This window comes from Spea bombifrons, chromosome 3 (genome assembly GCF_027358695.1).
Source record: "Spea bombifrons isolate aSpeBom1 chromosome 3, aSpeBom1.2.pri, whole genome shotgun sequence".
Classification (NCBI taxonomy): Eukaryota; Metazoa; Chordata; class Amphibia; order Anura; family Pelobatidae; genus Spea; species Spea bombifrons.
In genome coordinates this window covers 91,169,555-91,196,700 of record NC_071089.1, presented here as the reverse complement: position 1 = coordinate 91,196,700, position 27,146 = coordinate 91,169,555, and the positions used below count along the sequence as shown (strand labels likewise).

General features: G+C 37.3%; 1 protein-coding gene across 1 annotated transcript; it reads right to left on the bottom strand.

Moving 5' to 3' along the window:
- Window positions 1–20,152: 20,152 nt before the first annotated feature.
- On the bottom strand, window positions 20,153–26,385 carry SLITRK3 (SLIT and NTRK like family member 3). Its single transcript, XM_053458532.1, has 2 exons — window positions 25,641–26,385; window positions 20,153–24,213 (listed from the first exon to the last, which is right to left on the bottom strand). Exon 2 carries the CDS (start codon window positions 24,192–24,194, stop codon window positions 21,540–21,542), a length of 2,655 nt encoding a protein of 884 aa, XP_053314507.1. The 5' UTR covers window positions 24,195–24,213; window positions 25,641–26,385; the 3' UTR covers window positions 20,153–21,539.
- Between the last annotated feature and the right edge of the window lie 761 nt (window positions 26,386–27,146).

Sequence of the window (27,146 nt, the reverse complement as noted above, 5' to 3'; positions counted from 1 at the left end):
GATCTCAAGTCAAAATGCCAAGTGGGAAGCCTAGTGGAATTGTGTGAGGTAGGCATTCCATACATTTTTTTGGAGCAGTCCTTGCCATATTAAATTCTAGCCCAATTATTCTATAAATGAGTAAATTCTAGATAGATATATAATGTGACTTTTATGATTCAGTTTTATTATTAATAAAAGAATAGTTAACTAAGGTTTATTATAGTACCAATTTATACATGGATGATTAACTCAAATGAATATATCACTAATTGTGTACTTGATAAACATTATAAAACCTGCACTTATGGTTAATTGTAGGAATAGTAGGGAACAGCTTATTTACACTTACATATCAGCATACTTCATACTATTTCAAACAATGAAAAAGATCTTAAATCAATATTTCAAAGGGCGTATTACATTCAGGGTAAATATGTGAGAAATATGTTCCTTATAGGACCCAATAGAGTTACTCTTCCCCTCAAGTTACCAAAATAGGTAAAACAGAAAGCAGCCTCTGTGCCATAGATACATGTGTGGTGTTAAAGCAGCACAGTAATCCTACTGCAGTTATTAAGCAAAATAAGGAATTGGTTAATCTTTTCCAAGATAACAGTTTAACAGTCTGTTACTGTTATTGTTTTATTATATGCCTGACCTTACATTGCCCTTCCTTTGTGATCTTCTGTACTATGCTGTGATGTAACTTAACAGTTATAAGATATGGTACTGTTTATACAATCAGGCCCATCCAAGACATTGTGCTGCCTGGTTCCAAGGATGAAATGCTGCCCCCAGGGCCGGCCCTACCATGGAGCAGAGTGGGGCAATTGCCCCAGGCGGCACTTTGTAAGAGGCGGCACTTTGCCGCCCCAAGAGCCATTTTTTTTTAAGCGGAGGGGAGAGAGGGGCGCCGAGTGGTTTTTGCTTATCAAGTTTGCAGTACCCGCTCGGTGCCCCTCTCCTCTGCGAGACCTCTAGCTCGGTCTCGGTGCCGGCTTGTAATGCTGAGCGCCGGAATAGGATCTCATTTTAGGCGCTCAGCAGTGAAGCAGCGCGCACCGAGACTAAGCAGGGAGACTCTCACCGCAGGACTGCTGGAAGGTAAGTGAAATACAAAGGGGGGGGGGGTAGGGTAGATAATAGGGAGGGGGGTAGACAATAGGGAGGGGGTAGACAATAGGGAGGGAGGGGGTAGATTCTGAGACGTTAGGAAGGGAGAGGGGTAGATTAGAAGGGAGAGGGGGTAGATTATGGGGAGGGAGGGAGGGAGAGAAGGGTAGATTATATTGAAATATATTGAAAATAATAAAGAGTGAGATTGAGTGAACATACATGACTTAGTGTGTGGATGAATTGTCTGAATGAGGAAGAGTATGAATTAATGTGTGGATGAATTGTCTTAATGAGGGAGATAATTAATGAATTAATTAATGAATATGTGTAAATGACTAGTGTGTGTGAGAGAATAAACAATTATGTGAATGAAAGTGTGAATTGTTGAGGGACTGTAAAAGTGTATCATAGATGGATTTGTGGAAGATGGCACAGGCAGGGTGTTTCTGTGACAAAGATGCTGCTTTATGCACCAGCTACTTTCTTTTGTATTAGGGTGTTCCGTGTTGGTCTGCCATGTATCTTACACATCCTACCATATATGTTTCATGTTGCTGCAATGGTAAATGGATGTTTTATTATACATTCAACAGGCTACGTAAAGGTTTGAGTGGTATTTAGACCATCTTGTTGTGGATTTCTGATTTCTGACTAAAAGTCCATCATAAATTCAGTAAGGCTTGAGACCAAACTATCCTTTTTCAGGACTAGATCAAGGGAAATCTAGTACACATCAGCCTGAATTGCGATGAGTAATGAATGTTAATGAAGAAGGCTGTAATAATGTTACCACATTGTGTGAAGCATAAGAGAAAAAAAAACAGGCTATGCAAGTTGCCCGTTTCTGTACTTTTTAAGAAAGTACAAGGTTCTTATATACTTACCATGTGATGCTCCAGGGTTTGCATTCAGTGGCATCGTCAGGGGGGCAGAGGGGGCCATGGCCTTCCCTACATCATGCTGTGCCCCCCCGTGTGCCACCCCCAATTGAAACAATGTCTTTTTTTGTGCAGCTGTGTTTGACGCGGAGGAGAGACAGGCGCCAAGTGGTCGCTCAGGAATACGTTTTCAGCAACCGCTCGGCGCCCCTCACTCTCCTCCGCAAGGCCTCTTGGTTGCGGTGCCGGCATTTCATGCTGAGCGCCTGAATATGATGTCATATACCGGCGCTCAGCAGTGAAGCAGCGCTTCCGTATTTGCTCGATTATAAGACAACCCTGATTATAAGACGACCCCCCAAAATCTAAATATTAATTTAGGAAAAAAAAAAAAGCCTGAATATAAGACGACCCTATAGGAAAAAAAGTTTTACTAGTAAATATTAATTCATGTAAACAATTTTTTCAGAAATGTCTTATACCCTCCTATATGCCACTCTGCCCCATGATATGCCAGAGTGGCATATAGGGGGTTAAAAGGCATATCATGGGGCAGAGTGGCATATAGGGGGTTAAAAGGCATTTCTGGAGGTATATATATATATATATATATATATATATATATATATATATATATAACTGCTAACAGCAATCACACTCCTATCAAGCCAAGGCAGCCAGTACATGCTGGAACCTGGGGATGATGGGAGTGTGAGTACAGCCTCCATATGCCATGCTACCACCACCACCCCCCTTACACATCCATGCTATCACACACACACTTATTCACAAACATTTAAATACTCATTCATTCCATTAATCACACATACTTCACACATTAATCACAAAAACCCTCCCCCACCCCCTTACCTGAACCGCAGATCTCTCACTCGAAGACTTCTGCAGGGGCCCGGCTGTGCGAGCAACTTCTCTGCCCCCCCAGAGGAAGGAGGGGGAGGCAGAATTATGTGACACTCTGCTAGCTTCCTGTTCTCCTGCTGCTAGAAGAGACGCTGCTCACGACCAAAGCACCGGTAAGCAGCCTGGCCCCAGCGGACATTTTTTTGAGGTCTGATTAGAAGACGACCTCGATTATAAGACGAGGGGTATTTTTCAGAGCATTTGCTTTGAAAAAAACCTTGTCTTATAATCGAGCAAATACGGTAATTAATGTGTGTGTGAATTGTGTGAATGAGTGAGGGAATGAATGAATCTCTGAGAATGCATTAATGAATATGTGTAAATGATTTGTGTGAAAGAAATGATTGAATGGGCGAATAAATGATTGTGTGACTGAATTGTGTTTAACCCTTAGGGACCAAGATGGCACAGGTAGGGTGTTTATGGGACAAAGATGGCACATCCTATGTGTGTTATGTGTTATTTGAGTGCTGGTCAGGTTCTATATGTGGATGCCAGGGCTGGCCTTTGGGGTGTGTAACCTGTGATCTATACCTGTAATTTTGGAGGTTTTAGCTATAATTTTAATGCTGAGTTTGTATGTGAATTCCAAATGATCTATACTTGCAAAGCTGTGTTGTTGTGTTATTCTGTTGATCTATATCTGCTATGCTGTGTTTCCATACATTATTTATGTATACCTGCAAATTCAGGGTTTGCATGTCTTATTCAGTTGATCAATACCTGCAGTGCTGTTTCTATGTGTGGTTTATTTGATCTATACCTGAAATACAGGAAGTAAGTAAAAGAGAGGTATGGCTTAGTGAATGAGGGGAGAAAGGGACGCTGGGGATAATTACAGGGGAGAGGACCTCTTAATGTCACAGTAGGGTCAGAAGGAGGAAAGACTGCAATTGCTCTCATAGCCTTCCTCTAATCTGGAGTCAATGTGGCAAATATTTTTTTTTTGCTGTGGTAGCGGAGGGAGTGATTGCATGCTCAATTATAATACGACCCTGATCATAAGACCCCCTCCCCCCAAAAAAATGTGAATATTAATTTGGGGGGAAAAAGAAAAGCCCTGAATACAAGACTACCCTATAAGAAAAAAAGTTTTACTAGTAAATATTACCGTATTTGCTCGATTATAAGACGACCCTGATTATAAGACGACCCCCCAAAATCAAAATATTAATTTAGGAAAAAAAAAACAAAAAGCCTGAATATAAGACTACCCTATAGGAAAAAAGTTTTACCGGTAAATGTTAATTCATGTAAACTAATTTTCATATTTAATAAAAGCTATGATTGAGAAAAATATATTTTTTATTTCCTTTTACTTGCCAACCTTGCCCCCCCCAGGTATGCACATCTGCCCCCAGGCTTGCCACTCTGCCCCCAGAAATGCCTTATACCCCCCTATTTGCCTCTCTGCCCCATGATGTGCCTTTTAACCCTCTATATACCACTCTGCCTCCAGAAATGTCTTATACCCTCCTATATGCCACTGTGCCCCATGATATGCCTTTTAACCCCCTATATGCCCCTCTGCCCCATGATATGCCTTATACCTCTATATGCCACTCTGGCATATAGGGGGTTAAAAGGCATATCATGGGGCAGAAGGGCATATAGGGGGTTAAAAGGCATATCAGAAATGTCTTATACCCTCCTTTATGCCACTGTGCCCCATGATATGCGCATTTGCCTCCCATAAGGCGCATCTGCCCCACATAAGCCCCATCTGCCTCCCTGATATGTGACTCTGCCTGCCAGATATGCCTTTTAACCCCCTATTTGCCACTCTTCCCCCCAGATATCCCTTATACACCCCTATATGCCACTCTGTCTCTCTGACATGCCTTTTAACCCCCTATTCGTCACTCTGCCTCCCAGATATCCCTTATACACCCCTATATGCCACTCTGCCTCCCTGATATGCCTTTTTACCCCCCTATATCACACTCTGCATAACCCCCCTCGACTTACCACTGCATCCCTAGACTTGTCCCCCGTGCTTCCCTGGTCAATTAAGGCACCCGGTAAAGGTCTGTGCAATGCATGCAGAAAACCTGTGCTGGCCGATACTTCTGCTGGGGCTTCTATGACTGAGCACTGGGAAGTCATGTCACGCCGGTGCTCTGTCAGAAGGCCCAGCGGAAGTGCCGGCAGCAGCAGAGGTTGTCTGTGCGCATCCCACAAACATTCACCGGCTGCCAGTGAGGAGGATCCGGGTTCCCTGCAGCGCTTTGGGGGATCTGGATCTTAGTCTTGTAGTCAGACCTCTATTTGAGGTCTGATTATAAGACGACCTTGAATATAAGATGAGGGAGCATATACGGTATATTGGCAACAGGGTCTAATATTAATATTTATTTGCAGCAGGGGCTAATATTAGTATATATTGGCACCAGGGGCTAATATTAATAGATATTGGCAGCAGAGGCTAATATTATTGATATATATTGGCAGCAGGGGCTAATATTATTTATATATATTGGCAGCAGGGACTAATATTAATATATATTGGCAGCAGGGGCTAATATTAATATATATATATATATATATATATATATATATATATATATATATAGTGTATATGTAGCATTTTATAATTGCCCCCCCTTACTTTGGTCCCTGTCCCCCCATGCCCCCCCCAAATATGAAAGCTGGAGATGCCACTGTGTGCATTAAGGAAGGAATCTACCAACCAAGACATGAAGTGATTTGCTCCTCAGAATTAGCTGATCCATGTTGTTTAATTAAAATAATAAATTATGCAAGGCTGGCTTGGGCTTCTCTGCTCACCACAAAGCAGGACATATTGGGCAACAATCAATGAAACAAATATTAATGCAATTAAGATGAATGATTTATGCCTACATGGTATACCGCTTTGTATGTCTAGTTTGCTGTTAGTCTGGGTATGTTTATAAAGACAATAGAAAAGCTGTAATTCTTTATGAATCCAAGGGACAGTTTATTGCCTTTTAATGTAATGTTTAAAAAAGAAAAAAATATTAATTTTACCATTCTTGCCTGCCTGCTGTAATGTATAATTCTCTACATGGTTTTTTTCTTGTATGGTTTACACAATTGATTGATTTGTTCTTTTGTGACAACATTGTGATGGTCTTCTTTTGTGGATTCATAATTTCAAGATATGTGTAGCTTTTAAAAATATCACAACATACACCACATTCATTTAGCATTCATTCTCACAGATGCTACTGGAACAAATCCCAGCATCTAGAGCAGTTTGTTATCACACATTGGCTTTTGGTTTGCTTTCACACCATGATCTTTTAAGTAGGCTTTGAAGGACCACCAAGTATAAGTTACCATATAACACCCAATGTGTTTAACCCCTTAAGGACAATAGGGGTTTTTACTCGTGGTATATTGCGGGACAATGGCTCTTTTAACGTTTTTCAGTGTTACTGTTTAGCTGTGATTTTCTTCTCTCTCATTTCATGCTCCCACACATATTATATATTGTTTTTTTCAGGATAAACAGGGCTTTCTTTAGATAACATATCATCTAATTTACTATAAAAAAAATGATAAAATATGGGGATTTTTTGTTAAAAAATTACTTTTTCTCACTTTTTAAACAGAAAACTTTTACTCATCTGCAAAAACTAATGAAAAAACCTGCTAAATAGATTCTACTATTTGTCCTGAGTTTAGAAATACCCAATGTTTTTATGTTTTTTTGCTTTTTTCTACACATTATGGGGCAATAAGTACAGGTAGCGTTTTGCCATTTCAAAACCTTTTTTTCCAAATCTGGTCATTATTCCCCCCATGTGCCATTTCAGGTATCTTTGAAGCCGGCCAATGAAATTTACCCCATCAAATCATATATTTTTACAAACTAGACACCCCAAGGTATTTGAAATGCTGGTATTTTAACCCTTTCAATGCACTAATTTTACCACTACCCTTTGTGAAACTTTATGGTAGTAATTCTTTTTGTATTTTTTTCACACATGTTGTACTTCAGTTATAAATTTATCGCTCCTGGTATATGTCCGTGTCACACAACACCCCAATATGTGTTCAGTAACATCTCCTGAGCGCAGCGATACCCCCCATGCATGGGTTTGTAGGGTTATTTGGGAGGTAAAAGGCCGACTTTGTGAGGTGTGTATTTTTTTGCCATTTACACATCTGCCCCATGTCCCATATTTGGGACATCTTTGAACCCGGCCAATTCAATTTACCCCATCAAATCATATATTTTTTAATACTAGACACCCTATGGGCATTTGTAATGCCAATATTTTAACTCTTTCCATGATGGAATTTTTGTAAAGATAAAAAATTTTAGGACTTGCTTATTAAAAACTTTTTTTTTTTTTTTTGCTGACAGTGGGGATTTTTACATGTTACCATATTTTTAACATTTTTTTTAAACATTTTTGACCATTTTTAATTTTTTTAATTTTTTTTTATTTTTTTTTTTTTTTTACACTAGTCACTCATTAGTGAGCTCCATTGACCTTGCATGGTTGGATGCAGTACCTGCATTCAACCTGCAGGAGGAGCTCGAGAGTTCTCAAGAGGGTCTGGATAGACCCTCTGTGAACTCAAATCTCTTGTTAATGCCATCCTGTGAATGACGGCAACGTCATTCACAGGATGGCACTTGTGGTTGCTCCTCGGAGCAATCACAAGGCGATCGGGGGTCGGGGGGGTTGTGTTGCTACATGCCTCGATACTGAGGCATGTCAGCAACACAGTTTATGCTTAGGAAGCGATTCCGATCGCTTCCTAAGCAGTTTTAGCCGGGCGCCGCCGCGATCTTTGATGATCGGTGCGGCGGCGGCCATTTTTCCTCCGGGGAGGGCTGCCGAGGGCTGCCCTCCCCGGATCCACGGTCAGCCTCACTTGTGAGGCTTCCGTGGATGCTGCAAAGCCGCCGATCGCGGCGAAAATGTCGCGATCGCGTCGATGCAGCTATTTAACGGCAGCCCGTACATGTACGGGCATTGTCGTTAACCCGTTGCACGGCAACCCCGTACATGTACGGGGATTGTCGTTAAGGGGTTAATAGAGGCATAAATTAACCAGCTAACCAAAGAAAAAAAAAAACATGCCACTCATATTGTTCATCTTGTATCTGTTATTATACTTATTTTCTAAATAATGAGCACCAGATCACTTTAACAGCTACTATGATTTTTTGCATTTGTCCCTTCTTTAATGTAAAATTAATAATAATTTTAACCATGCACACATGACAAAAACATTAATTTCATTTTACATTGTGCACTAAGAAACTTTTGGGAAACATTAGCACTATACTACACAGCAAGGACCTATGTTATGCCCCTGTCTCTACCTAATACAAAAAGTGGAAGAAAATATTTTTCTGAAGGAGCTTGCACAGAGGTCCTTTCTATTGACTTTTGGATATGGACAAAATGTTTCTTCCCAGATCTATGTATTGCCTAACCATGGAATCCTTGCTCTTTCTTCAGATACACATGGTAAATATTTATGTGTGTTATTGTCATGGTAGAAAGGAAAAATGATTCCTCTTCCACACAGCTTTAAGAGATGGTATGCTACTGCAGCATTGTTGGCACTCCTTTGTCAAAGTGTAGTTGATCTTGCACAAATCCCAAACTGCAGAAAAGGGAAAGCAACCCCACAATTTCACATAAATAACAACCAGATAAAAAAACAGACTGGATGTTGAGGCCAGTTTTGCACGATCCAATCTGGGATTCTCATGAAGCCTTGAACAGGTGCAAGACGTGGACACCTGTCCAAGAGGAAGTTACACTGTGCTCCCAGAGCAGGCATAGGCCCCCGAACAAAGATCCCTGAGGCATGTGGTGCACTACTTGACTGGATTAATATACAGTATGTTTGTGTGTTGTCTGTGGAATGTTTTCCAGAGCATGGTTTGATTAGGTCTGTTAGGGATAGGTTAATGGATAATTGGGCAAGTCAGAACTGGACATATTCATTTGGAGGAGAAATCATCCTCTTGGATCAAAAAAAAAACCAGAACATTGTTCAGTTCCAAGTCATGATATATTAGATAAATGGGTGTTGTTATGGGCCTTAAGCCAGATCAGTGAGGGCATCGTTCTTGTAATCCCTCCTTTTCCTGTTGTTTTCTCTCCTTGATTGCAATTAGTCACAGCATCAGGATGAAGATGGAAGCCAAGTTTTCTTGGTGGCACATGGCACCCCAGAACACACATTATGGTAACCTATTGAGATCATTCTCTTCCTAGGCTCATAATACAGCAACTGGTAGGTTACATTTAGATTATCTGTTATTTTATATAGTTATGTTATTAGCCCACTATTTTGTTGCATGGGTATATTATAGTTGTGTTAATAAAGTTGTAGCCAAATATAATTTGATTCTTTGGTATGGATTGGGTTGGAAAGGAAATATTATAAGCTACTGTCATGGCTTACAAATCAACTCCTGATCTGTACCCTCGTCCCCATTTTCCCCTTCTTTAAAACATAACTAGAAATGTTATGTTTTTTTAACAATATACAGAAATATTCAATAGAATATACTGGAGGCATATATTGATGTTGTAGGTCCTTGAATGGTGAGGGTAAAATGTTTTACATGTCAAAAAGAAAATGTCAAATACTGGCAGTTTTAGAACTAATTTAGAAAAAAATGCTTATATTGCTCATTAACTTGCAAAGAAAGATTTAAAACTAGAACATGGAGATCAATGAAAGCTTTCAAACTGCCAACTAGAAGCTTTAATTGCAACAAAAAAAATCCCCTGCAGAAAACATATCATTCGAGCCACCACTGCAATATTTCATAGTCACATGTCTGGTATTCCATGTCCTTGGGAGAGCAGCCCTGTATAAATATTTAATGTCTGTCAAATGTGAATATTCATTTAGAAAATGTGCAACAAGAATTTCCAATATTTTTTCATGATAGGCATTGAATAAAACTGTATTCAACTTTACATATAAAGGGCTTTGAGTAAAAACAATAGTTATACAATGTATTATTCAAACATATACTATAAGTATATATATATATATATATATATATATATATATATATATATATATATATATACTTACCTTATAGTTATGTAAAAAGGTATTTTCCCTTTCTCAATTTCTTCTATTTTTGCTTATTTGTCACATTTAAATCTATCAGACCATCTCACTAATATAAGACAACATGAGTAAACACAAAATGCAGCTTTAAAATGATAATTTCATTCATTGAAGGTAAAGAGTCAACCAAAACCTGTATCACCCATGTGAAAAAGTAATTCTCCCCCTAAACCTAACAACTGGCTGTGCCACTGTTGGCAGCAACAGCTGCAATCAAATGCTTGCGATGACTGGCAGTGAGTCTTTTACATCACCGTGGAGGAATTTTGGCCCATTCTTCCTAGTAGAATTGTTTTAATTTAGCCACATTAGAGGGTTTTTGAACATTAACTGCTTTTACATGGTCATGCCACAGCCTATCAATCGGATTCAAGTCAGGCATTTGACTAGACTTCACTAGATTTGAAAAAAATTTATTTTTTTGGGATGGATGGGCATTCTGAGGTGGACTTGGTTGTGTGCTTTGGATCATTGTCCTACTGCATAACCCCACTTGCTTGAACTTTAGGTCACAAACTGATGGAACGGTATTCTCCTTCAAGATATTCTAGAAGAGAGGAGAATACATGGAATTGATGTTATATTTTACTATTGCTTTTTTATGTGAAATACTGTCATTAATGGCATGGTGCATTGGTCTAACGTAATGGTATAAGAGTTTGAAGCACTAAAGGGACTACCAATTGGATGATTCAATCTCAAACACTTGTACTTACACCCTCTGTTTTGCAGAAGTTTCCTTGGAGTCCAGAATAGTGAAGACAGATTTGCAGAGAAGGAGCGGTGTTTTTGCAACTCTCTTTCTCTGCGAATCTATCTACATTATTTCAAGCAGAAGCAGATGAAGAAAGAAACCATGAGGAGCAGCAGATGAAGAAGGAAGACAGAAGAAAAAGAAGATGCAACAGAAGAAGTGGAGCTGCAGGGTAGGGAGACAAGGATGTGAAAGAATGTGAATAAAAGTGTGAGAGAGAGGCTAAGGCCTTGATCCCCTTGCATTGGAATAAGGTATCTCTGCCTTCCGTTCGTGAGTGTATATTGCCGTTGGTGGAGAATGTACAGGTTCTTGAAGAATTGGTGGCTGGGCATGCGGGGCAGGAGGCACAGCATGGGAGGAAATGGTTCTACTGGTCCCGTTTTGTGGCAGACCCATCTACACAGGTGCGTCTGGCTGACATGTAGGTTAGCCGATGGGACCTGGAAGGTGTTCTGGGGTTTACCAAGCCATGTATTATTGTATTGATATTTTTCTGTGTTTCCTGTAAAAAGTATATATGTATTTCTTTCTTTATTTATTTTTATTAGGTTTTTTTTGCGACGTTGGCTGTATTGTTGTTATTTATCATTTGATTTTGTTCTTGTGTTCTGTATACCATGCCTTGCCCTGCTGTGTCAGGACTCCCTCTTGTGTGTATGTCCCCTCCCCTATTTTTTTTCCTTCTCTATTGAAAAGAAAATCAGTAAATAATAACTTTGATTTACAAAAAAAGTGTGAGAGAGTATGAGCGAGTGAATGAAGGTGTGTATTTCATCTGAACCAAAAGGATGAAAACTAAATTTGTTGCCAGAAATGGACCAAGTCTAGTTCATGGTATTCTCTGTTTCAATGAGGAATTCATTTTAACTAATACTGTACATTGTAAAGGTGTGTAACTATAGCACTTTCATTCTAATATTTTTTTTCTCCAAATTCCAAGTTGACATATTAAATATCGCCTGTCAGGCAGTAGTGTACAACCATGTACACATACCTTGTGCTGGGGCTAAATATCATTGAGCACCCTTTTTCAGTGAAAAGTTGCTCAGTTTGCAGACAGAAAAAGACTTAGTTTGCTTCACTGATCTTTGAGTAAATTGGGGTTTATTGCACTTTTAAGAGCAGCTAGAGAGAACAAGAGGTTATTATATCCTGTTTGGTTTAAATCCTTCTGCAGTAAGTAATCTCAAGAGGTCCTAAAAAAATGCAGCTAATTCCTAATTTCCCAATTCCCTTGACCCTAGCAAAGACAGTTCTCCTAAATATGTCTTAAACAGACAACTGTCACAAAGTCTCTAATGATAATTATAATTTATAATCATTGGTTCAATCCAATAACCCATCAAGTTTGTAGAATCTGGAAAAAGTTATAAATGTTAAGGTATCACCCACTACTCAGCGTCAGACTGCTCTAAAAACAGCTCTTGTTCAGAGGATTCCCATGTGCCCTGCAGATACAAGGAACTATACTATATACAGAAATACTTTGGGTTTTAATTGCAGCTATAGGTTTGTAGGACGTTTTAGACTGTGTGAGCGTGACGTTTGTTGTTCCCTGCAACACAGTTAGTATTACGAAACTTCAACAGTAAAACTGCCGCTTCATTCAACATGGCACTGAACGTATGCTCCCTGAAATCCGATAGAGCATATAAGTATTGGGCCTAGATCGGTTAAATGACAAGGGAGCCAAGGATGTAAGGGGAGCAATACTGTGCATGGTCTGAAAGTATTAGGTTAAAAACATTAGGTGCATTAAACAGGGGAAGATAAAAAAATAATTAATTCTTGTAAATGAATCATGTGGTGCTGAGTAAAATGTGTATGATGTTTCTGTTGGGTGTAGGATTCTCCAGCAATGAACTAAGTTCTGTGTGGTTTGAAATATCTTCATGGGATTCTTAGACTTCCTACCATATGAGTTGATTTACTTATTATGATGCATGGCTGGATCAGCCCATACATTAAAATTGCTTTCCAGAATTATGTCAACTTTGACATTGTATTTTAGGATCCTGCCACTAAGCTCCTGAAAAAAGACCTCTGCATGAGAATTAGGAGCATAGATGTTGTAGAGCAGCATATGATGTTTTTTTAATAGTATACTGAATTATCAGAAATCTGCCCTGAGTATCAGATTCAACCTCTTGTATTTTGTGGTTTACATTCTTGCTAAATAACACTGCAACATCCCTGCTTTTTGATGTGAAAGATGACAAAATGGAGTTCTTCACCCTATCAGGGAGTAATCTGGCCTGCTCTGACCCATTCAGGCGGGTCTCTTGTAGAAACACTATAGCAGCTTGCAATTTCTTAGGATGGGCTACTAAGTCCCTTCACATTCCATAAACAAAATTATCTGTGCTAGTGGCAGCGGCATGCTGTGACTTGGCCAATGGTCAGAGATTTAGAATAGAAAGGGTAAGTGTGTATGTTGGTGCCTTAACCTTTCGGGAGAGCCTCTCTGAGCAAGAAGGTATCATCTAATTCAATGTAAAGATATGAATGCAGAACCTCTGTGAAAGACTCGGCTATGCTGGCAAAAACATTAGTAACACTAACAAATAACATACTCAGTACAACATAAAATAACAAATTGGCATACATTGTGCCTGGTATGAACCAAACACGTGTTAGGGCCAGGAACCCTCTCTTTAAGGAAATGTATCCAATACATATGGATTAGAAAACAGAAAAAAATTGCATTGTGCATTTAAGGCATATCTCTGAGAAATTCTGGCGTTTAGTGGTGAAACAGAAATGTCTTGGAGGACGAGCAGCAGTTGGTTTTGGCAGACTAGCCTCTTCTGTGCATGGTATCCAATATCCACCAAGTAATCAGCAAAATTTAGTAACTGGACAAGTTTTCATGCTTTCACTCTGTTGCGCCAGACCCACTCTGTGGATACATTAAGTTACCGGCCTACATTACGGTGAGCCGGGAGCCAGAAGGCCTGGTAGGACACTTGAGAAAATCGCAAAGAAGTTTGCCAGTAACTTCTTCTGGCAGGAGGTGTCTCACCGACTCCTGGAAAGTCTTCTAATTTACTTTCAAATTAATCCGCCTTGTCTTGTAATCTTCTGACCGTTTGTTGCAGACCAGATATATCGGTCTCACAAGCGGCAGTGCAAGTCTCAGCTTCCTTCAACCTGTCAGAGTGGGATTTTAATTTCTCCAAAACAGAATACTCTGCAGACGGCATTTTTCCAGTTTGGAATCCAGTTTGGTGGTCAGTAAATCCATGACCTTCTTGACAAATAGATCCGGGTGTCGTTCTTGTCATGTAAGTGGAAAGGGCAGATAAAAAAAGACTGATTCTTTCTATCTATATATACATACATATATTGTTTTAGTACTGCTTATATCTAATACATATGATGCATTATGATGAATGATCTACAATAATCAGCGACTTAACAATAGCTGAGAAATAACAAAATAGGATGGATATTCATACAGATCCAGAGAACAGAAAGATAAGATGGTGGTTTTTTTAAATAAATGTACATTGCTTAGTCTATTCTCCAACAATATTATATGACTTAATATCAAGTATACAATTGTAAACTATAGGAAAAGTGACAGATCCACTTTGAATAGCCAAAGTATAATAAGCAAGATAACTAAAATTGGATAATGAGACTATATTTCCCATTGTAGTTGATATTCTCATCAACTGCCTATATTGCAAAATATTTCCATGTAAATTATGAATATCAGCAGACTTACAAAGCTATAATGATGGCTATTATAAGTCATTAAAGTAACAAGGCTATTTTCTCTCTTTAATGATTTTTTTATTTACTCTATATTTTAGGTAAAATAGATCTCAACATTATAACAAAAATCAGAATTTATGATTTTATTTATGGTTGATGACTGTGATTCTTTTACAAGGGTAGGTTTGTAGAAATGAGACTTGAAGAAAATTCATATTCCTAAGAGGACGATGTTTAACTGTATCTTGCATGGGATGTCAGCTACACCTCACACACCTTGTAGCATAAAAGGGAAGAAGGGAAAAGGTTCAAACAATGGAAACTGATAAACCAGACTGAGGCAACCTGGTATCTTAGATGTTTTCTAGTAAATGTGATAAACTGGAAAAGAGAGGGAGATATGGGCCAGACGATGATTCCATGTCTGTACATACAGGTCAATGAGTATAACCAGAAAGATTTAGATGAAATGCTCTTCCCTCTTAAATGCTGATCCAGGGAGTGGCCAATAACTAAGGGAGAAGAAATGTATTTTTAATTTTAGAACATTAAGGACATTTAAAGCAATATACTGTAAACTAATATGAAGATACATGCTTATAAATTTGGTGCCAAATATGTTTTATAATTTTCCAGAATCCTATTTTTTTTCTTTACTTAAGGACAATGTGCTTTGTTCCATAAAGAAAATATACTGTATGCGTAACTTTATTGGGAAGCTGTTAACAAAGGAGATTGTAACTATTTACCAATATACAATATAATTATTAATATTAATATTTTTTTTAATACAAGAAAGTTGTATTTGTATTTTATAGTTATATTGTGAATTCGCAAACTATTTTATAGAAAGTTTAACATGCTTGATGTAGCAATCATATTAAAATTCTAACGTGTTTTTTTTTTTTTTTTTTTTAAACTGATTTAATGTTTCTTTTTTTTTAAGGTATTCAGGTTTATATTTTCCGGCTTTGACATCTACCAAATGCATAACTAGAGCATGTTATGCAAACTTTCCTTCAGTTCCTCTAATCCTACAGAGAGGATTGCATTAAAATTGTACTTAGATTGAATTGTACAATATACTATGCTTTCTAGCCTCTCTCTGGATTGTTTTTGCATACATGACTAAAAAACTAATCTTATTTGATATCATCGTTTAATCTGAAATTACACATGAAGTTGTCAATGATAAACCATAGCAACATGATAACTTCATGGAACAGATTTATGGAACCAGAAATTTGAAGCACAAAGATAATGAGACTGGACCCAGAGTGGCAAACCGACAGAACAAATATATATTTTACAGTTAAGGCATTATGACAGTTCTGTTGTTGAAAGATTTTGTGATAATCCCAATTAATTTCTGATAGTCCTAATACTGACTTGGTTCAATGTGTAAGCTTGTTTGAGCAGGGTCCTTTTTTCATGTTTGTACAGCAATGTGGAATATGATGCTATATAAATTAATAATTCATATGTAGTAGTAGTTCATGCAGTTTTCGATGACACTACTAATATCATCTGGTTGCAATGTGTTCTGGGGTTCTCGTGTGTTCCTAAAAGTATAGTAATGTCATCCTACAGATAAGATTCGTTACTTTGCTACCTCAACAAAACATTGCTTTCAGTCACCAAAATAACACTATATACTGTACATATATATATATATATATATATATATATATATATATATATATATATATGTATGTTTTGTTAAGGTAGCAAGGTCTACATTATGTAATCTACATTATGTAGTTTACCTATAATATATACATTAACAATTGTAGACAAAAGATTGTAGATGTTATTATTATTATCTTATTATCTTTTACTTATATAGCGTCAACAATTTTCAGCAGCGCTTAATACAATACATATATTCAAGGGGTATGACAAGACGAGAATTGACAGACTAAGACAAACCGATACATTAGGTGGAGAGAGCCCTGCTCACAAGCTTAGATGTACTATTGAATAATTATTGATGATTGTAGTAAGATAATTGAGAACCATATTTCACAACTGATGCTTCCCTATTGAAGAAAACCATTCTTTAGCTCAGTTCACTGAGGTATAATAGATGAAAGAATATAAAAAATATAGAACAAAAAAAATACATCATAAACAAACACCATAACCAGTCATGAAAAAATCACATTAACAAACTATCACATTTGTTAAATTCAGGTCAATCAATGTTATGGAGCCAAAGGTGAAATAAGCAACAAAAGCCTCTTTATTCTTTATACTAGAAACATAATCACAAAGAGGCTGTGTAAATCAACAATAAACTGTACAAAAATCCACACGATAAATTGTGTGCACCAAAACAATGGAAGGAAGACACCTAACAGGGTTGAATCTTTTAGGTGTTTTCCATCGTACAAAATACGCCTAGTACCTGTATTCACCGCTCGCCTTACAATGCATTGTGCACACTTGAGTAATGCTTCCTATGCAACCTGAAGAAAATGTAAAGCATATAAATATATATATATATATATATATATCCGATTGAAGATATCTCATGGCCAAATCCATGAACTGTATCAACATGACTTTTGATTATGAATGATTACATTATAATATGTGCTTTATAGCCTTTACAGCATATCTGGGAACAAAGCATAGTCTGAACACATAGAACTGCAATTTAGCTTTAGCCAACAACAAATGTGGATACTGCAAACAATCCAATAACTCAACTGGAGCAGAAACAGACTTTTTTTTATCTAGACCCAGTTCACCTCATTGTTTTGTTGTGTAAACAGATATTGTTAACAAGAAAAGTTGTATTAGTGTAACAATCGTAACGGATGCACGTAAACACCAGATTTGTTAGGGCGATAACTGAAGTGAATTCATTATACTTAAAATGTTTTATTTATTTTCATCCTGGATATTCCAACCGTTTATCATGTAAAGACATTGTACAAGCTAGAACGGTAACAAAAACTCAATGCAAATAATAATTCAGTAAGAGGGGAATTACAAATACATTTAAACAGCGTGTAACCAAATCTTTGAGATTAGCAGTCAGAAGCATCAGGTCGGTCAAGGACACAGTAGAAAATATTTCACCTTTTCTCTGATTTTATGAGAATGTGTGTCAGGTACAGCATAGGTTGTAGCCAAGAATATACTTAACTGCTAGAACTGAAGGAACTAAGGTTGATCGTCATGCTACTGTTTCATATTTTAGGCAAATGACAGTAAAAAAATATACATAGTTGCTAAATATTCCCCCAGAGTTGTAGATCAGCATTTCAAATTCAGAAGATTATTATAATTAGACTTGTGCAGTATTAAGATTCCATTTTACAAAAGAAAAACATGTATGGGAAATTTGCTTGAGTCGTCAAACAGAATGGAGTTGAAATGGGCATTTATAGATATAAGGCAGAATGGAACGGATGGCAGCTACAAAAAGTAGCCTTATTCTCTAAATATTTTTCATCTCCTTATATAGGACAATGTACTTTAACTGCATAGTGCATGGTAATCCCATTCATAAAATGGGCAAAATGTAAACAACCATCATTTCCAAACGAAAAATATACACTACCGTTCAAAAGTTTGGGGTCACTTAGAAATGTCCTGGTTTTCCATGAAAACAGCCAAGTGGCTCCAAACCTTTGAACGGTAGTGTATATAGATGGGGAAAAAAGCTTTGACGTTAACTCTTCGAACGTCACAGTTGTGGCAATTAGAGATGTGTGGCTCATATGAAGCTTATTACTTGAGATTTCAAGAGTCAAAATCTAAATTTGATTTTAAGCATTGGTTTACAATAGAATTATACTAATTAATTTTTTGTAGGGATTGAGTTTGTATATGTGGCGCAGAATTCTGGTTTGTACAGATTACAGATAAACCTTTGTTTATTATTAGGGATAATCTAGCCCCGCGAGACCATCTGTGAGTTGTGGGTTGTTATAGTAAGCCAAGCATTACTGTTTTTTGTGTTTTGTTTTTTTTAGTTAAATGAGTCTCGAAAACAAAAAAGGAAAAAGATAAATCACTCTTTAAACATTTTTCAACAAGTGTATTGGGAAATATTTTCTTTGACATATTAATCTACATGTCAATATTTGTGCAATATAATGCCAAAGTTCAGTACCAATATTATTATTTATCATGGCCACAGCCAGTCATATAATATATATAAGGCTTGTGCATTTATTATTGATTTTTTTTAAATGAACCTTCATAATTTAGTTAAAAAAACAGACAAATATCCCTTTGTCTGCCTATACAACATATACATCACAGCAAACCTAAACGGTTCCATATTAAATCTACAAATTAAATACTTCTAGACCCCTCACATGAAAACCACCAATGCAATTATCCACTGATGAACCAATAAAGAGCTTCCTACACAGGAAAATAAAACACATTTTAAGCCAAAAAGTATCTTTTTTTAATTACAAAATTTCCATTCTCAAAGAATAAATCTATGTCCACTGAATAAATAGAATTCCTCACCAACCAGGGGTGTACCTTTATCGAAGCAAATACTTTCTTGCATTCTGTTTTGTTTTTGTTCTTTTCTTTTTTGTAATAAAATATATAACAGAATAATATTTGCATTATAACTTGATATGGATTATGAGCACTCTGTTTAAAATGTATACAGCACCAGTAACACTAGGGAATGCACACTTCTTATTTGTAAAATAAATACGTCAATGTAATGCATGCGTGAAATTAATGAATTTCTATATTTATCAGGATTATCTGGCCTTGCGCTTTGATTTCATTTTTAAAAATATGCATGCTTCTATTTATACCAATCTTGAATGCAATCATAAACACTAGATAATGAATTTTGTGTACGTTAACACAATTAACGAGTGTGACACTAACAAAAATTAGTCCACCCTTTGGAATCTTAGAAATATTCAAAACTTATGGCAATTTTGATATAACACGGGAACTTTGCTTCGGGGAAAGGAATACGAAAAACTAGCAGCAGCATTATTATTAAATATGACTGATCATCAGTTTCCTATTTATTAAGATTCTTCATCTTGGTGATCCCGTTTTGGAATCAGACAGTTAATATTCTATATCTTCAAATAAACACTAGTTTGTTGACATTACCTTGGAGATAACTGAACGTACTCTAGCACATGAAAAGGTAAAATTTTAAATTTAGACATAAGTTGAATTTTGGGAAGTATGCTTTGAAAATCTGTATATTCTTATATATATATATATATATATATATATATATATATATATATATATATATATATATATATCTTAAAGGAATCATAGATAAATATCAAAATTATATTCATGTAAAAGCAAATATTTACTAGGAGAGATAAACTTTCAGAACAAACATAGCTGAACAAGTACTTTTTCTTGCATTCACTGTTCAATGTCTCTGTATTTATGTAAGGCATTAGTGACATCTGAAGGTTTACATTCAATGTACAGTAATGATTTAATTAGGGACTTATATTAGACAGGGAATTAGGAAGAGGGGAATGGATCTGTGGGTGGATGCGGTACTGGGTGAACATAGCACTGGAGCAATGTATTGAGTGCCAAAAGAACAATTTTTAGACTAAAGCTCCCCCTGCTGTTTCTTTGTATTAATATAAACATTCAAACCAACTGTTTAAAATGTGATAACACATCAACTTTGAATCAGTTATTCTTTGGATTCGTTTTGGGTTTCTCATGCCTTTATTTATCAATATAGAAAAAAAAAATTTAGCTTATAAGAGTGGGATATCTCAATATACAGATATATATATATTACCAGTTAAAATATTTATACATTTAACTTTTATGTCTAATAAACTATAATAGGAAAAATATAGTGATTCCTTGCTAATAGATTGAAATACGATAGCGATTTTTGCACTAGATAAATTATGTGGCTTTGTCTTGATAAATTATTAACTAATTTACTCTCAGTTACAATGGTATCCAGCGTTACAGATATAATTCTATTATCTTGTTAACCCCATTTGCTATTTAGGAATCTACAAAAATGCTTAAAGTGCTGCTGTTTTCCAAACAAAGAAAAACTATAATCCAAACTTGCCACATTATCTCATAGTGTTTTACCTCTTAACGGTGACCTGATTTCAGTAAATTAGTAATGCTGCTCAGTCTGACTGATGAATGTAAATTATACAGGGAATAGCTAAATCTGATCATCAAGCCTTTTTGTATATATTTGTATATGTAGGTACCATTTTAAATTATTTTATTAGGAAAGCTATACCAGACGCATAATCACTATACATTGATTAAACATTACCTTTACAATTAATATTCACTGAAATTACAGAATAAATATATGCACATTTTGTAAAAATCTTGGTGTATGGGGTAGGCTTAGGACTCAAAGAGGGGTGAGAGAAGACATTAAAAGTGCTTCCTACAAAGCTGTTAGTGATACATACCCAGTAGCATTTCTAAAGAAAGTGCAGTGAGCTGCAGAAAATCTTGGCGTCATCATGAATTCACAAAGATGTTGATCCCTAGCTGTCTTGTGTACATTGATTGGTTTTCTGCATTGGAAAATGGGGTAAATCAAATAAACATTGAACAAGAAAGCGTTGCAGTAACTCCAGGGTTTTGGTAGTTGTATTGCAGAGAAAAGAAACACAGATGGGTCATTAGTGGTTTGGGTGAGAACATTCGAGCATTACCCTCCCCTGCAGTTTTTAGGCATGCAGCAAACTGCATCAATATACAGGAACTGTGCCATGGGCGTTGCTTTGTATAAGGAAGCCACAATACCAATTCTATTCCCCCTAGTGAAAAGATTTTAGTTACTGCCAAAAAACAACATGTGGAATCATTTATCAGGTTCAGTACAAATACCCCTATACCTTACATGGCACAGTAAAGTTTCTTAGATTCCTATATAAAAAATAATGATTGATAACTTTGCTGGCAAAAGTCTGCGAAGGCACTTCAATTAATTATATTTAGAGTATGGCCCTTTCCTCCAAAACAATTTGGGGAGCACAACGGTATCATCTTGAATCATGCGTTTTTGGGCACTATGAAATGATCCAATATTAGAACCTATAAGTGTTTTTTTCCAGGACTTCGAGGTAATCCGGCTTGGTTTGGAGTTTGGCCCTTAACTCGAGGTATTCACTTTGGGTTTGGTCTGAGAACCCCTTTCCAGCAGAGAAAAGAAGGGTTTCTTTTAGTCTGGCATCCTGTTGTAAGTCCGGGTATTGCATGCCTGGGGGGTGTACATGCAGTTCCTTTAATTTGGGCACTGTGCCATACAAACAGTCCACAAACCCTACTGTAGGAGATGGCCTTTCTCTGTCCATCACACCAGGGAAGAGTACTCCATTTTCATGGAAGCTTGGTACTTCCCCCGACTGGTTAACAGTAACTATTGTGTTTAGTTGAGAGTTTGACACTGCCATTGTCCACTCTTTCTCTTTTTCTATTAAAGTCCTATAGTTCGTGTTATTCTCTTTTGTCTCTGCAAATTCTGCCCCCATTTCTTCCTCTCTAGGTTTGTAGATAGGATTGTTACACATTTGGGTTACAGGATGTGGGATGTAATCATAAACATGACCGGCAGCCTTCTCAGGGGAGCTGTTTGGTCTGTCCTCAAAGATTCTGCACTGCATCTGAATGCCAGTCAAATCCACCTCTTGTCTCTTTCTGAAAGGCAGTTTCTTACGCCTTCTCAGCACAAAGGCAAAAAGGCCTGCAGCCACAAAAACAGCAGAGAAAAACAGGATTAAAAGACTGAGAATAAGGACAGACAGTGGAATGGCACCCCCTGGTGTGGTAAATTCAAATACAGAAGAACTTGTGGGCACCATGTTTCCAGGCAGAACAGGTGAAGGTGCTGCAGCATGCATCATTTCTGGACATAAAACATCCATTTCAATTGACTTTAGATCCTTGTTTGTAAGATTTTCTGGGCTTCTGCACAAAACTTCCCCGACTACAATGACAGAGCTAATTGTGTCTATCCACTGTTTTAAAGGAACAATATCACAGGTACATTCCCATGGGTTCTGCTTCAGATCAATCTGCACAATAGCATTAAGGTGCTCCAATACTCCTGTGACAGGAAGGTAAAGAAAATGATTGTTTCTAAGATTAAGCCTGGCCAAAGAAGTGCCTGCAAAAGCATCTGTTGGGAGAGTTCTCAACAAATTGTCATTGAGAAACAGCAACTTCAGATTTGGTATTAGACTAAAAGCAGCCGGTTGGATTTCCCTTATCATGTTATACTCAAAATATAAATAATGCAAACTCTGTAAACCTCTGAACATACCAGGTGTCAACCTCTCAATGTCATTACCATTCAGGTACAAACTTTTTAAATTTGGGAGATTAATAAAGGCCCCATCCTGAACGTACGATATGCGATTATTTCCAAGGTGTAACAAATCCAAAGATGAAAAATTCCAAAAATCAGACCTGTAGATTTTTTGTATTAGGTTTCCACTCAAATAGAGTTTTTTAGCATTTAGTGGTCTCGGTAGGAGTTCTGAAATATTATGAAATCCTCTTTCTTTACAATTCACAGTCAATCCCAAGTCATTGATGTGCAAGCTACAAGAGCATCCAGTGGGACATATAATTGGAATAGGTGGTCTCGTCTGGTATCCAGCTATCGGAGGTTGGTTTGGGCCGGGGTAGAGGCCTCTTGGTGTAGGTGGGGGTTTCGGGACCCTAGGCTGTCTGGTTGTTGTTGGCTGTTTATTGGCTGTCTTGTATTCCACAGATGAAGCAGTTACATGAAAAGAGGACAACATAGAAGATGGTTTAGTCGGCCAAGCATTTTCTTTGCTGGATGGTAACTGGGGGATGCCCAGACTTGCTTCGACTTCACTTTCTGACAATAAGGGACAGAGTTTACTGCGTTTAATATCTCGTAGATCTTTGCCATGAAAGTGAAAGGGACTTTCACATGTTATATCTCCTACCAGAACAGTATATGGTATCCGTTCCAGCCAGCTCTTTAACTGCACTATCTCACAGGTGCAGTTCCAAGGATTCTCAGCCAGCTGAATCTCCATAATGCTCCTTCCAATATGGTCTAGCATACCTCTGTAAGAAAGGACCTTTAGCCGGTTCCCACGTAAGTCCAAATGTGTTAAAGACACAGACTTGAATAAATTTGTTGGAAGTAAAGGGATATGATTATCATTTAAGATTAATACCCTCAATTTATTCAAATTTCTGAAGGCCCCACTCTCAATCTTTTTAATAACATTATAATCTGCTTGCAAGTATTCCAAGCTTTCTAACCCCATAAATGTATCATTTCTAAAGATGTCCAATTTGTTCTCATGCAAGTACAACCTCTTCAAAACTTTCATACTATTAAAGGCTCCTGCCTGAATGTCTTGCAATGCGTTATTTCCAAGATTAATAGACACAGCATTGTTCAAGTGGAGAAAACTGTTGGTGTACAATTTTCTCATCAAATTTCTTTGAAGATATAGTTTAAAAGGTCTTGACCAGGATTCGGTGATCTGGCTAATATTTGTAAATCCTTTATTGTCACAATAAATGTGGAAAAGGCTTTCCTTTACTTCACAGTAGCAAGGATCAAAGCAGGGCTCGTCTATTTCCTCTGAATCCTCAATCAAGGGAATTGGCGTAGTCCATGCAAGAGCAATTGTGCTTAGAAGAAGTATCCACGACATCCGTCCTTTAAGACGACTTTCTGCTGGAGATGGTTTCATTGCTAATTGATTAGCAAAGCTAAAAAAAAAAAAATAACAAAGAAATTACACATATTTAGCATTCACTGATAGGGGCACACATTTAACCATTTGTTGTCTACGTGGATGAACACAGAACTGCAATAGAAAAGCTGCTTACTTCTACAGCACTCACTGGGTTATTAAACAAGCTTTGGGGTAAAAAAGGCAACTTAGTAGAAGCTAAACATCTCTTTTTATCTAGCAATCATAACTAGGATTTTCTCATTTATACAGCTCAAATCATAAAGATCCATTAGGTTTATTGTACTCTATTACATAATTAGCACTTGATAAGCTAACCTCCATACACACATTATTGCAACATACATACTGAACATGGTGTCTTGTATTCACTCATGAATGTTTCTTAGGCTATAAGCCTCAAGCTTGAATCTTACCTTTTCCATTCGTCACAGACAGCAGTGATGACGGAAAAAAAATAAAATCAACATATTCTATGTCGACCAAGTATAAATATTCTGTCATATGCATATGAATTGAAGGAGAGGACAAAAAAAAGAAGCTAGTCATGAAGATGACATATTAAATGAAAGAGTTTTCTAGAGAACACGAATGCCTTGATTTATATTTCCAGTAAAGGCATATGGGTGGCCATAACATCTGATGGATTTGCAGATTCCAGATATATTGAGTAATTAATACTATACTGTTGGGTTTTTTTTTAACCTTAAATACCTCCAAATAGATTACAACATTTACACGCGATTAATCTACCCACACCACCTGCCCATATGATCTTCGGATCTGCGGGGAAGCTGACAGATAAATGCAGCAGAGTCTGGGATGATCTGAGATTTAAATGCTGGCATGGATTGGGACCAAGGCTGAAAGAACACAGACCAACCGGTAGAAGCATCTCTGTGCAGAGGGAAAATACCTACACATTAACATTTACAAAGTGCCCAAGTGAAGGAAAGCATTCGTATCAAATACTGTCAAAAAAAAGACATCACTCAGCCATCTACTGTTGTGTCAATTTATATTATAGTCGTGTGGTGGTAGCGTAAATGATCAGAATAAAAATGTAACAAAAAATGAATATAGCTACAGCAATATTGTGGGTATTATTGAGAGATCCGCACATCACTGCATTCCCTGTGTTCTCATTGCAGAAACAATTGTATAACAATTGTGTAGAAACTTAAGAGATACATCCATTCTATTAACGATACTTATCATTTGCAAATTAGATATTAGCAAAAGAAAAGGCATTCCATGAGCAACTGCATGGCAGGAATAAAAAAGATCGCCTGAAATAACGATGATAAGGAGAAAGGCAGAGGGTTTGTATTGCAGCAGCAGTGTCATTTGGAAATATATATCCGCAACTTCTATCAGATCTGATGTCGTTGACAAATCCTTCCTTTGAAAGTGCATAGAGATCTGATGGAAATATTTACTTACCAGTATGAAGGAGAATATTTAGCACATCCGTAAGGAGAAAAAAGGCTGAGTTTAAGGATTGCTGGTTCTCCCTCTCTCTCTCTCTGTCTTTCTTTTTCCTATCTGTTCCTACAGAGGCTGAGGCAAAAAGAAAAAAAAAAAGCTAGGGACGTGCTGTGAATATGCAATGTGCAGTGTGCTGTGAGCTGCTCTGTGTTTCAATGGGCTGCTTCAACATGCAGATCTGCCACTCAGTATGCTCAATGGAGCCAGAGAGGAATCTGCAGCCTCTCTGTCCAACACTGCCTGCTGAGGTCTTTCTCGCTCGCCCTCGCTTTTCGTCTTCCCCTCTCCCTCTTTCTTTTCCTCACCCCTCTATCCTCCTCCCCTCATTCGTAGGCAACAGATCATTGGAAATTTGACACAAATCCAACAATCTTCACAATACTGCTTCAATTGTCTGCCTTCTATTTATTCTCTTTCATCCTCTCTTTTAGTTCTACCCATTTTGTGGTTGTCTCTCTCTTCTTTCTCTCCCCAATTCTTCCCTCCCTAGCTGACAGCAGATAATTGGGAGCCTCGATCATAGTCAAGAATCTTCACACTGTTTCTCTCTCTCTGTCTCCCTGTCTTCACCTGTCTCGCTTCGATTCCTCACTTTGTCCCCATCCCTTCGATTGTTGCTAGGAAGGGTTAGATCATATCTTACAATCATACAATTTGTTGTATTATTTACAACTGATTACCTTGTCATTTTCATATTTACCCATCGCTAGCTAAATTTCTGTTCGTGGTTTTTTTGTTCTTAATTTCTTTTCCTTTTATCATCCTGAAAGCAAGCTTGAAGAAGTGGAGCAGATCAAAGGAGAGGGGGAGCGTTGTGACGTGAGCATGCACTGGGAAGCCCAAGCATTTTTTTGTGGGTGTGTGGGGTATCCCGGGTGATCATAGCTGTTTCATAATACATATGTACAGCTCTAAGAGGACCTAGGAAATAGAGACAGACACTGGAACTCTTTCACCCAAAGCTGTCAGTTTGTAAGTGCAGCAAATTGGGTTTTTTGTTCTTTTTTTTTAAAAAAAAAAGCAAGCTAATAAGCCATGAAATCTGAAATCTCTAAAATTATAATTCCCCCTGAATTGATGAAAGAGACTCATTTGGATAGTCTTCTTCAATCAGCTGTTTTTCTGCTGTTGCCTAAATAAAAAAGAAACATGTGTATAAATATGTTTGACCATGACTGCAGTCCTGCATGGAGGATCTGACTGTACTCTTTGTAGTCAACTTGATTTTGACTTTTAACACTGCTCAATAATGGGGTTTCCACTTTTCCAGTACCACTATAGCATATTCCCTGGAATTGATTCATACACATATGTGTTCACGTACGCATCTATACAAATAGATATATACTTTTATATATCTCGTATTATTATTATTAGGTATGTGACACAACCTCACATTGGGCTAGATTCAACAAGAAGATTGTGCACAATTTAAATGGAAGAATCCTTCCCTGAATAGAC

Excerpts from the sequence above, each read along its gene's own strand:
- SLITRK3 (XM_053458532.1), bottom strand. The coding sequence starts at position 24,194 with ATGAAACCATCTCCAGCAGAAAGTCGTCTTAAAGGACGGATGTCGTGG.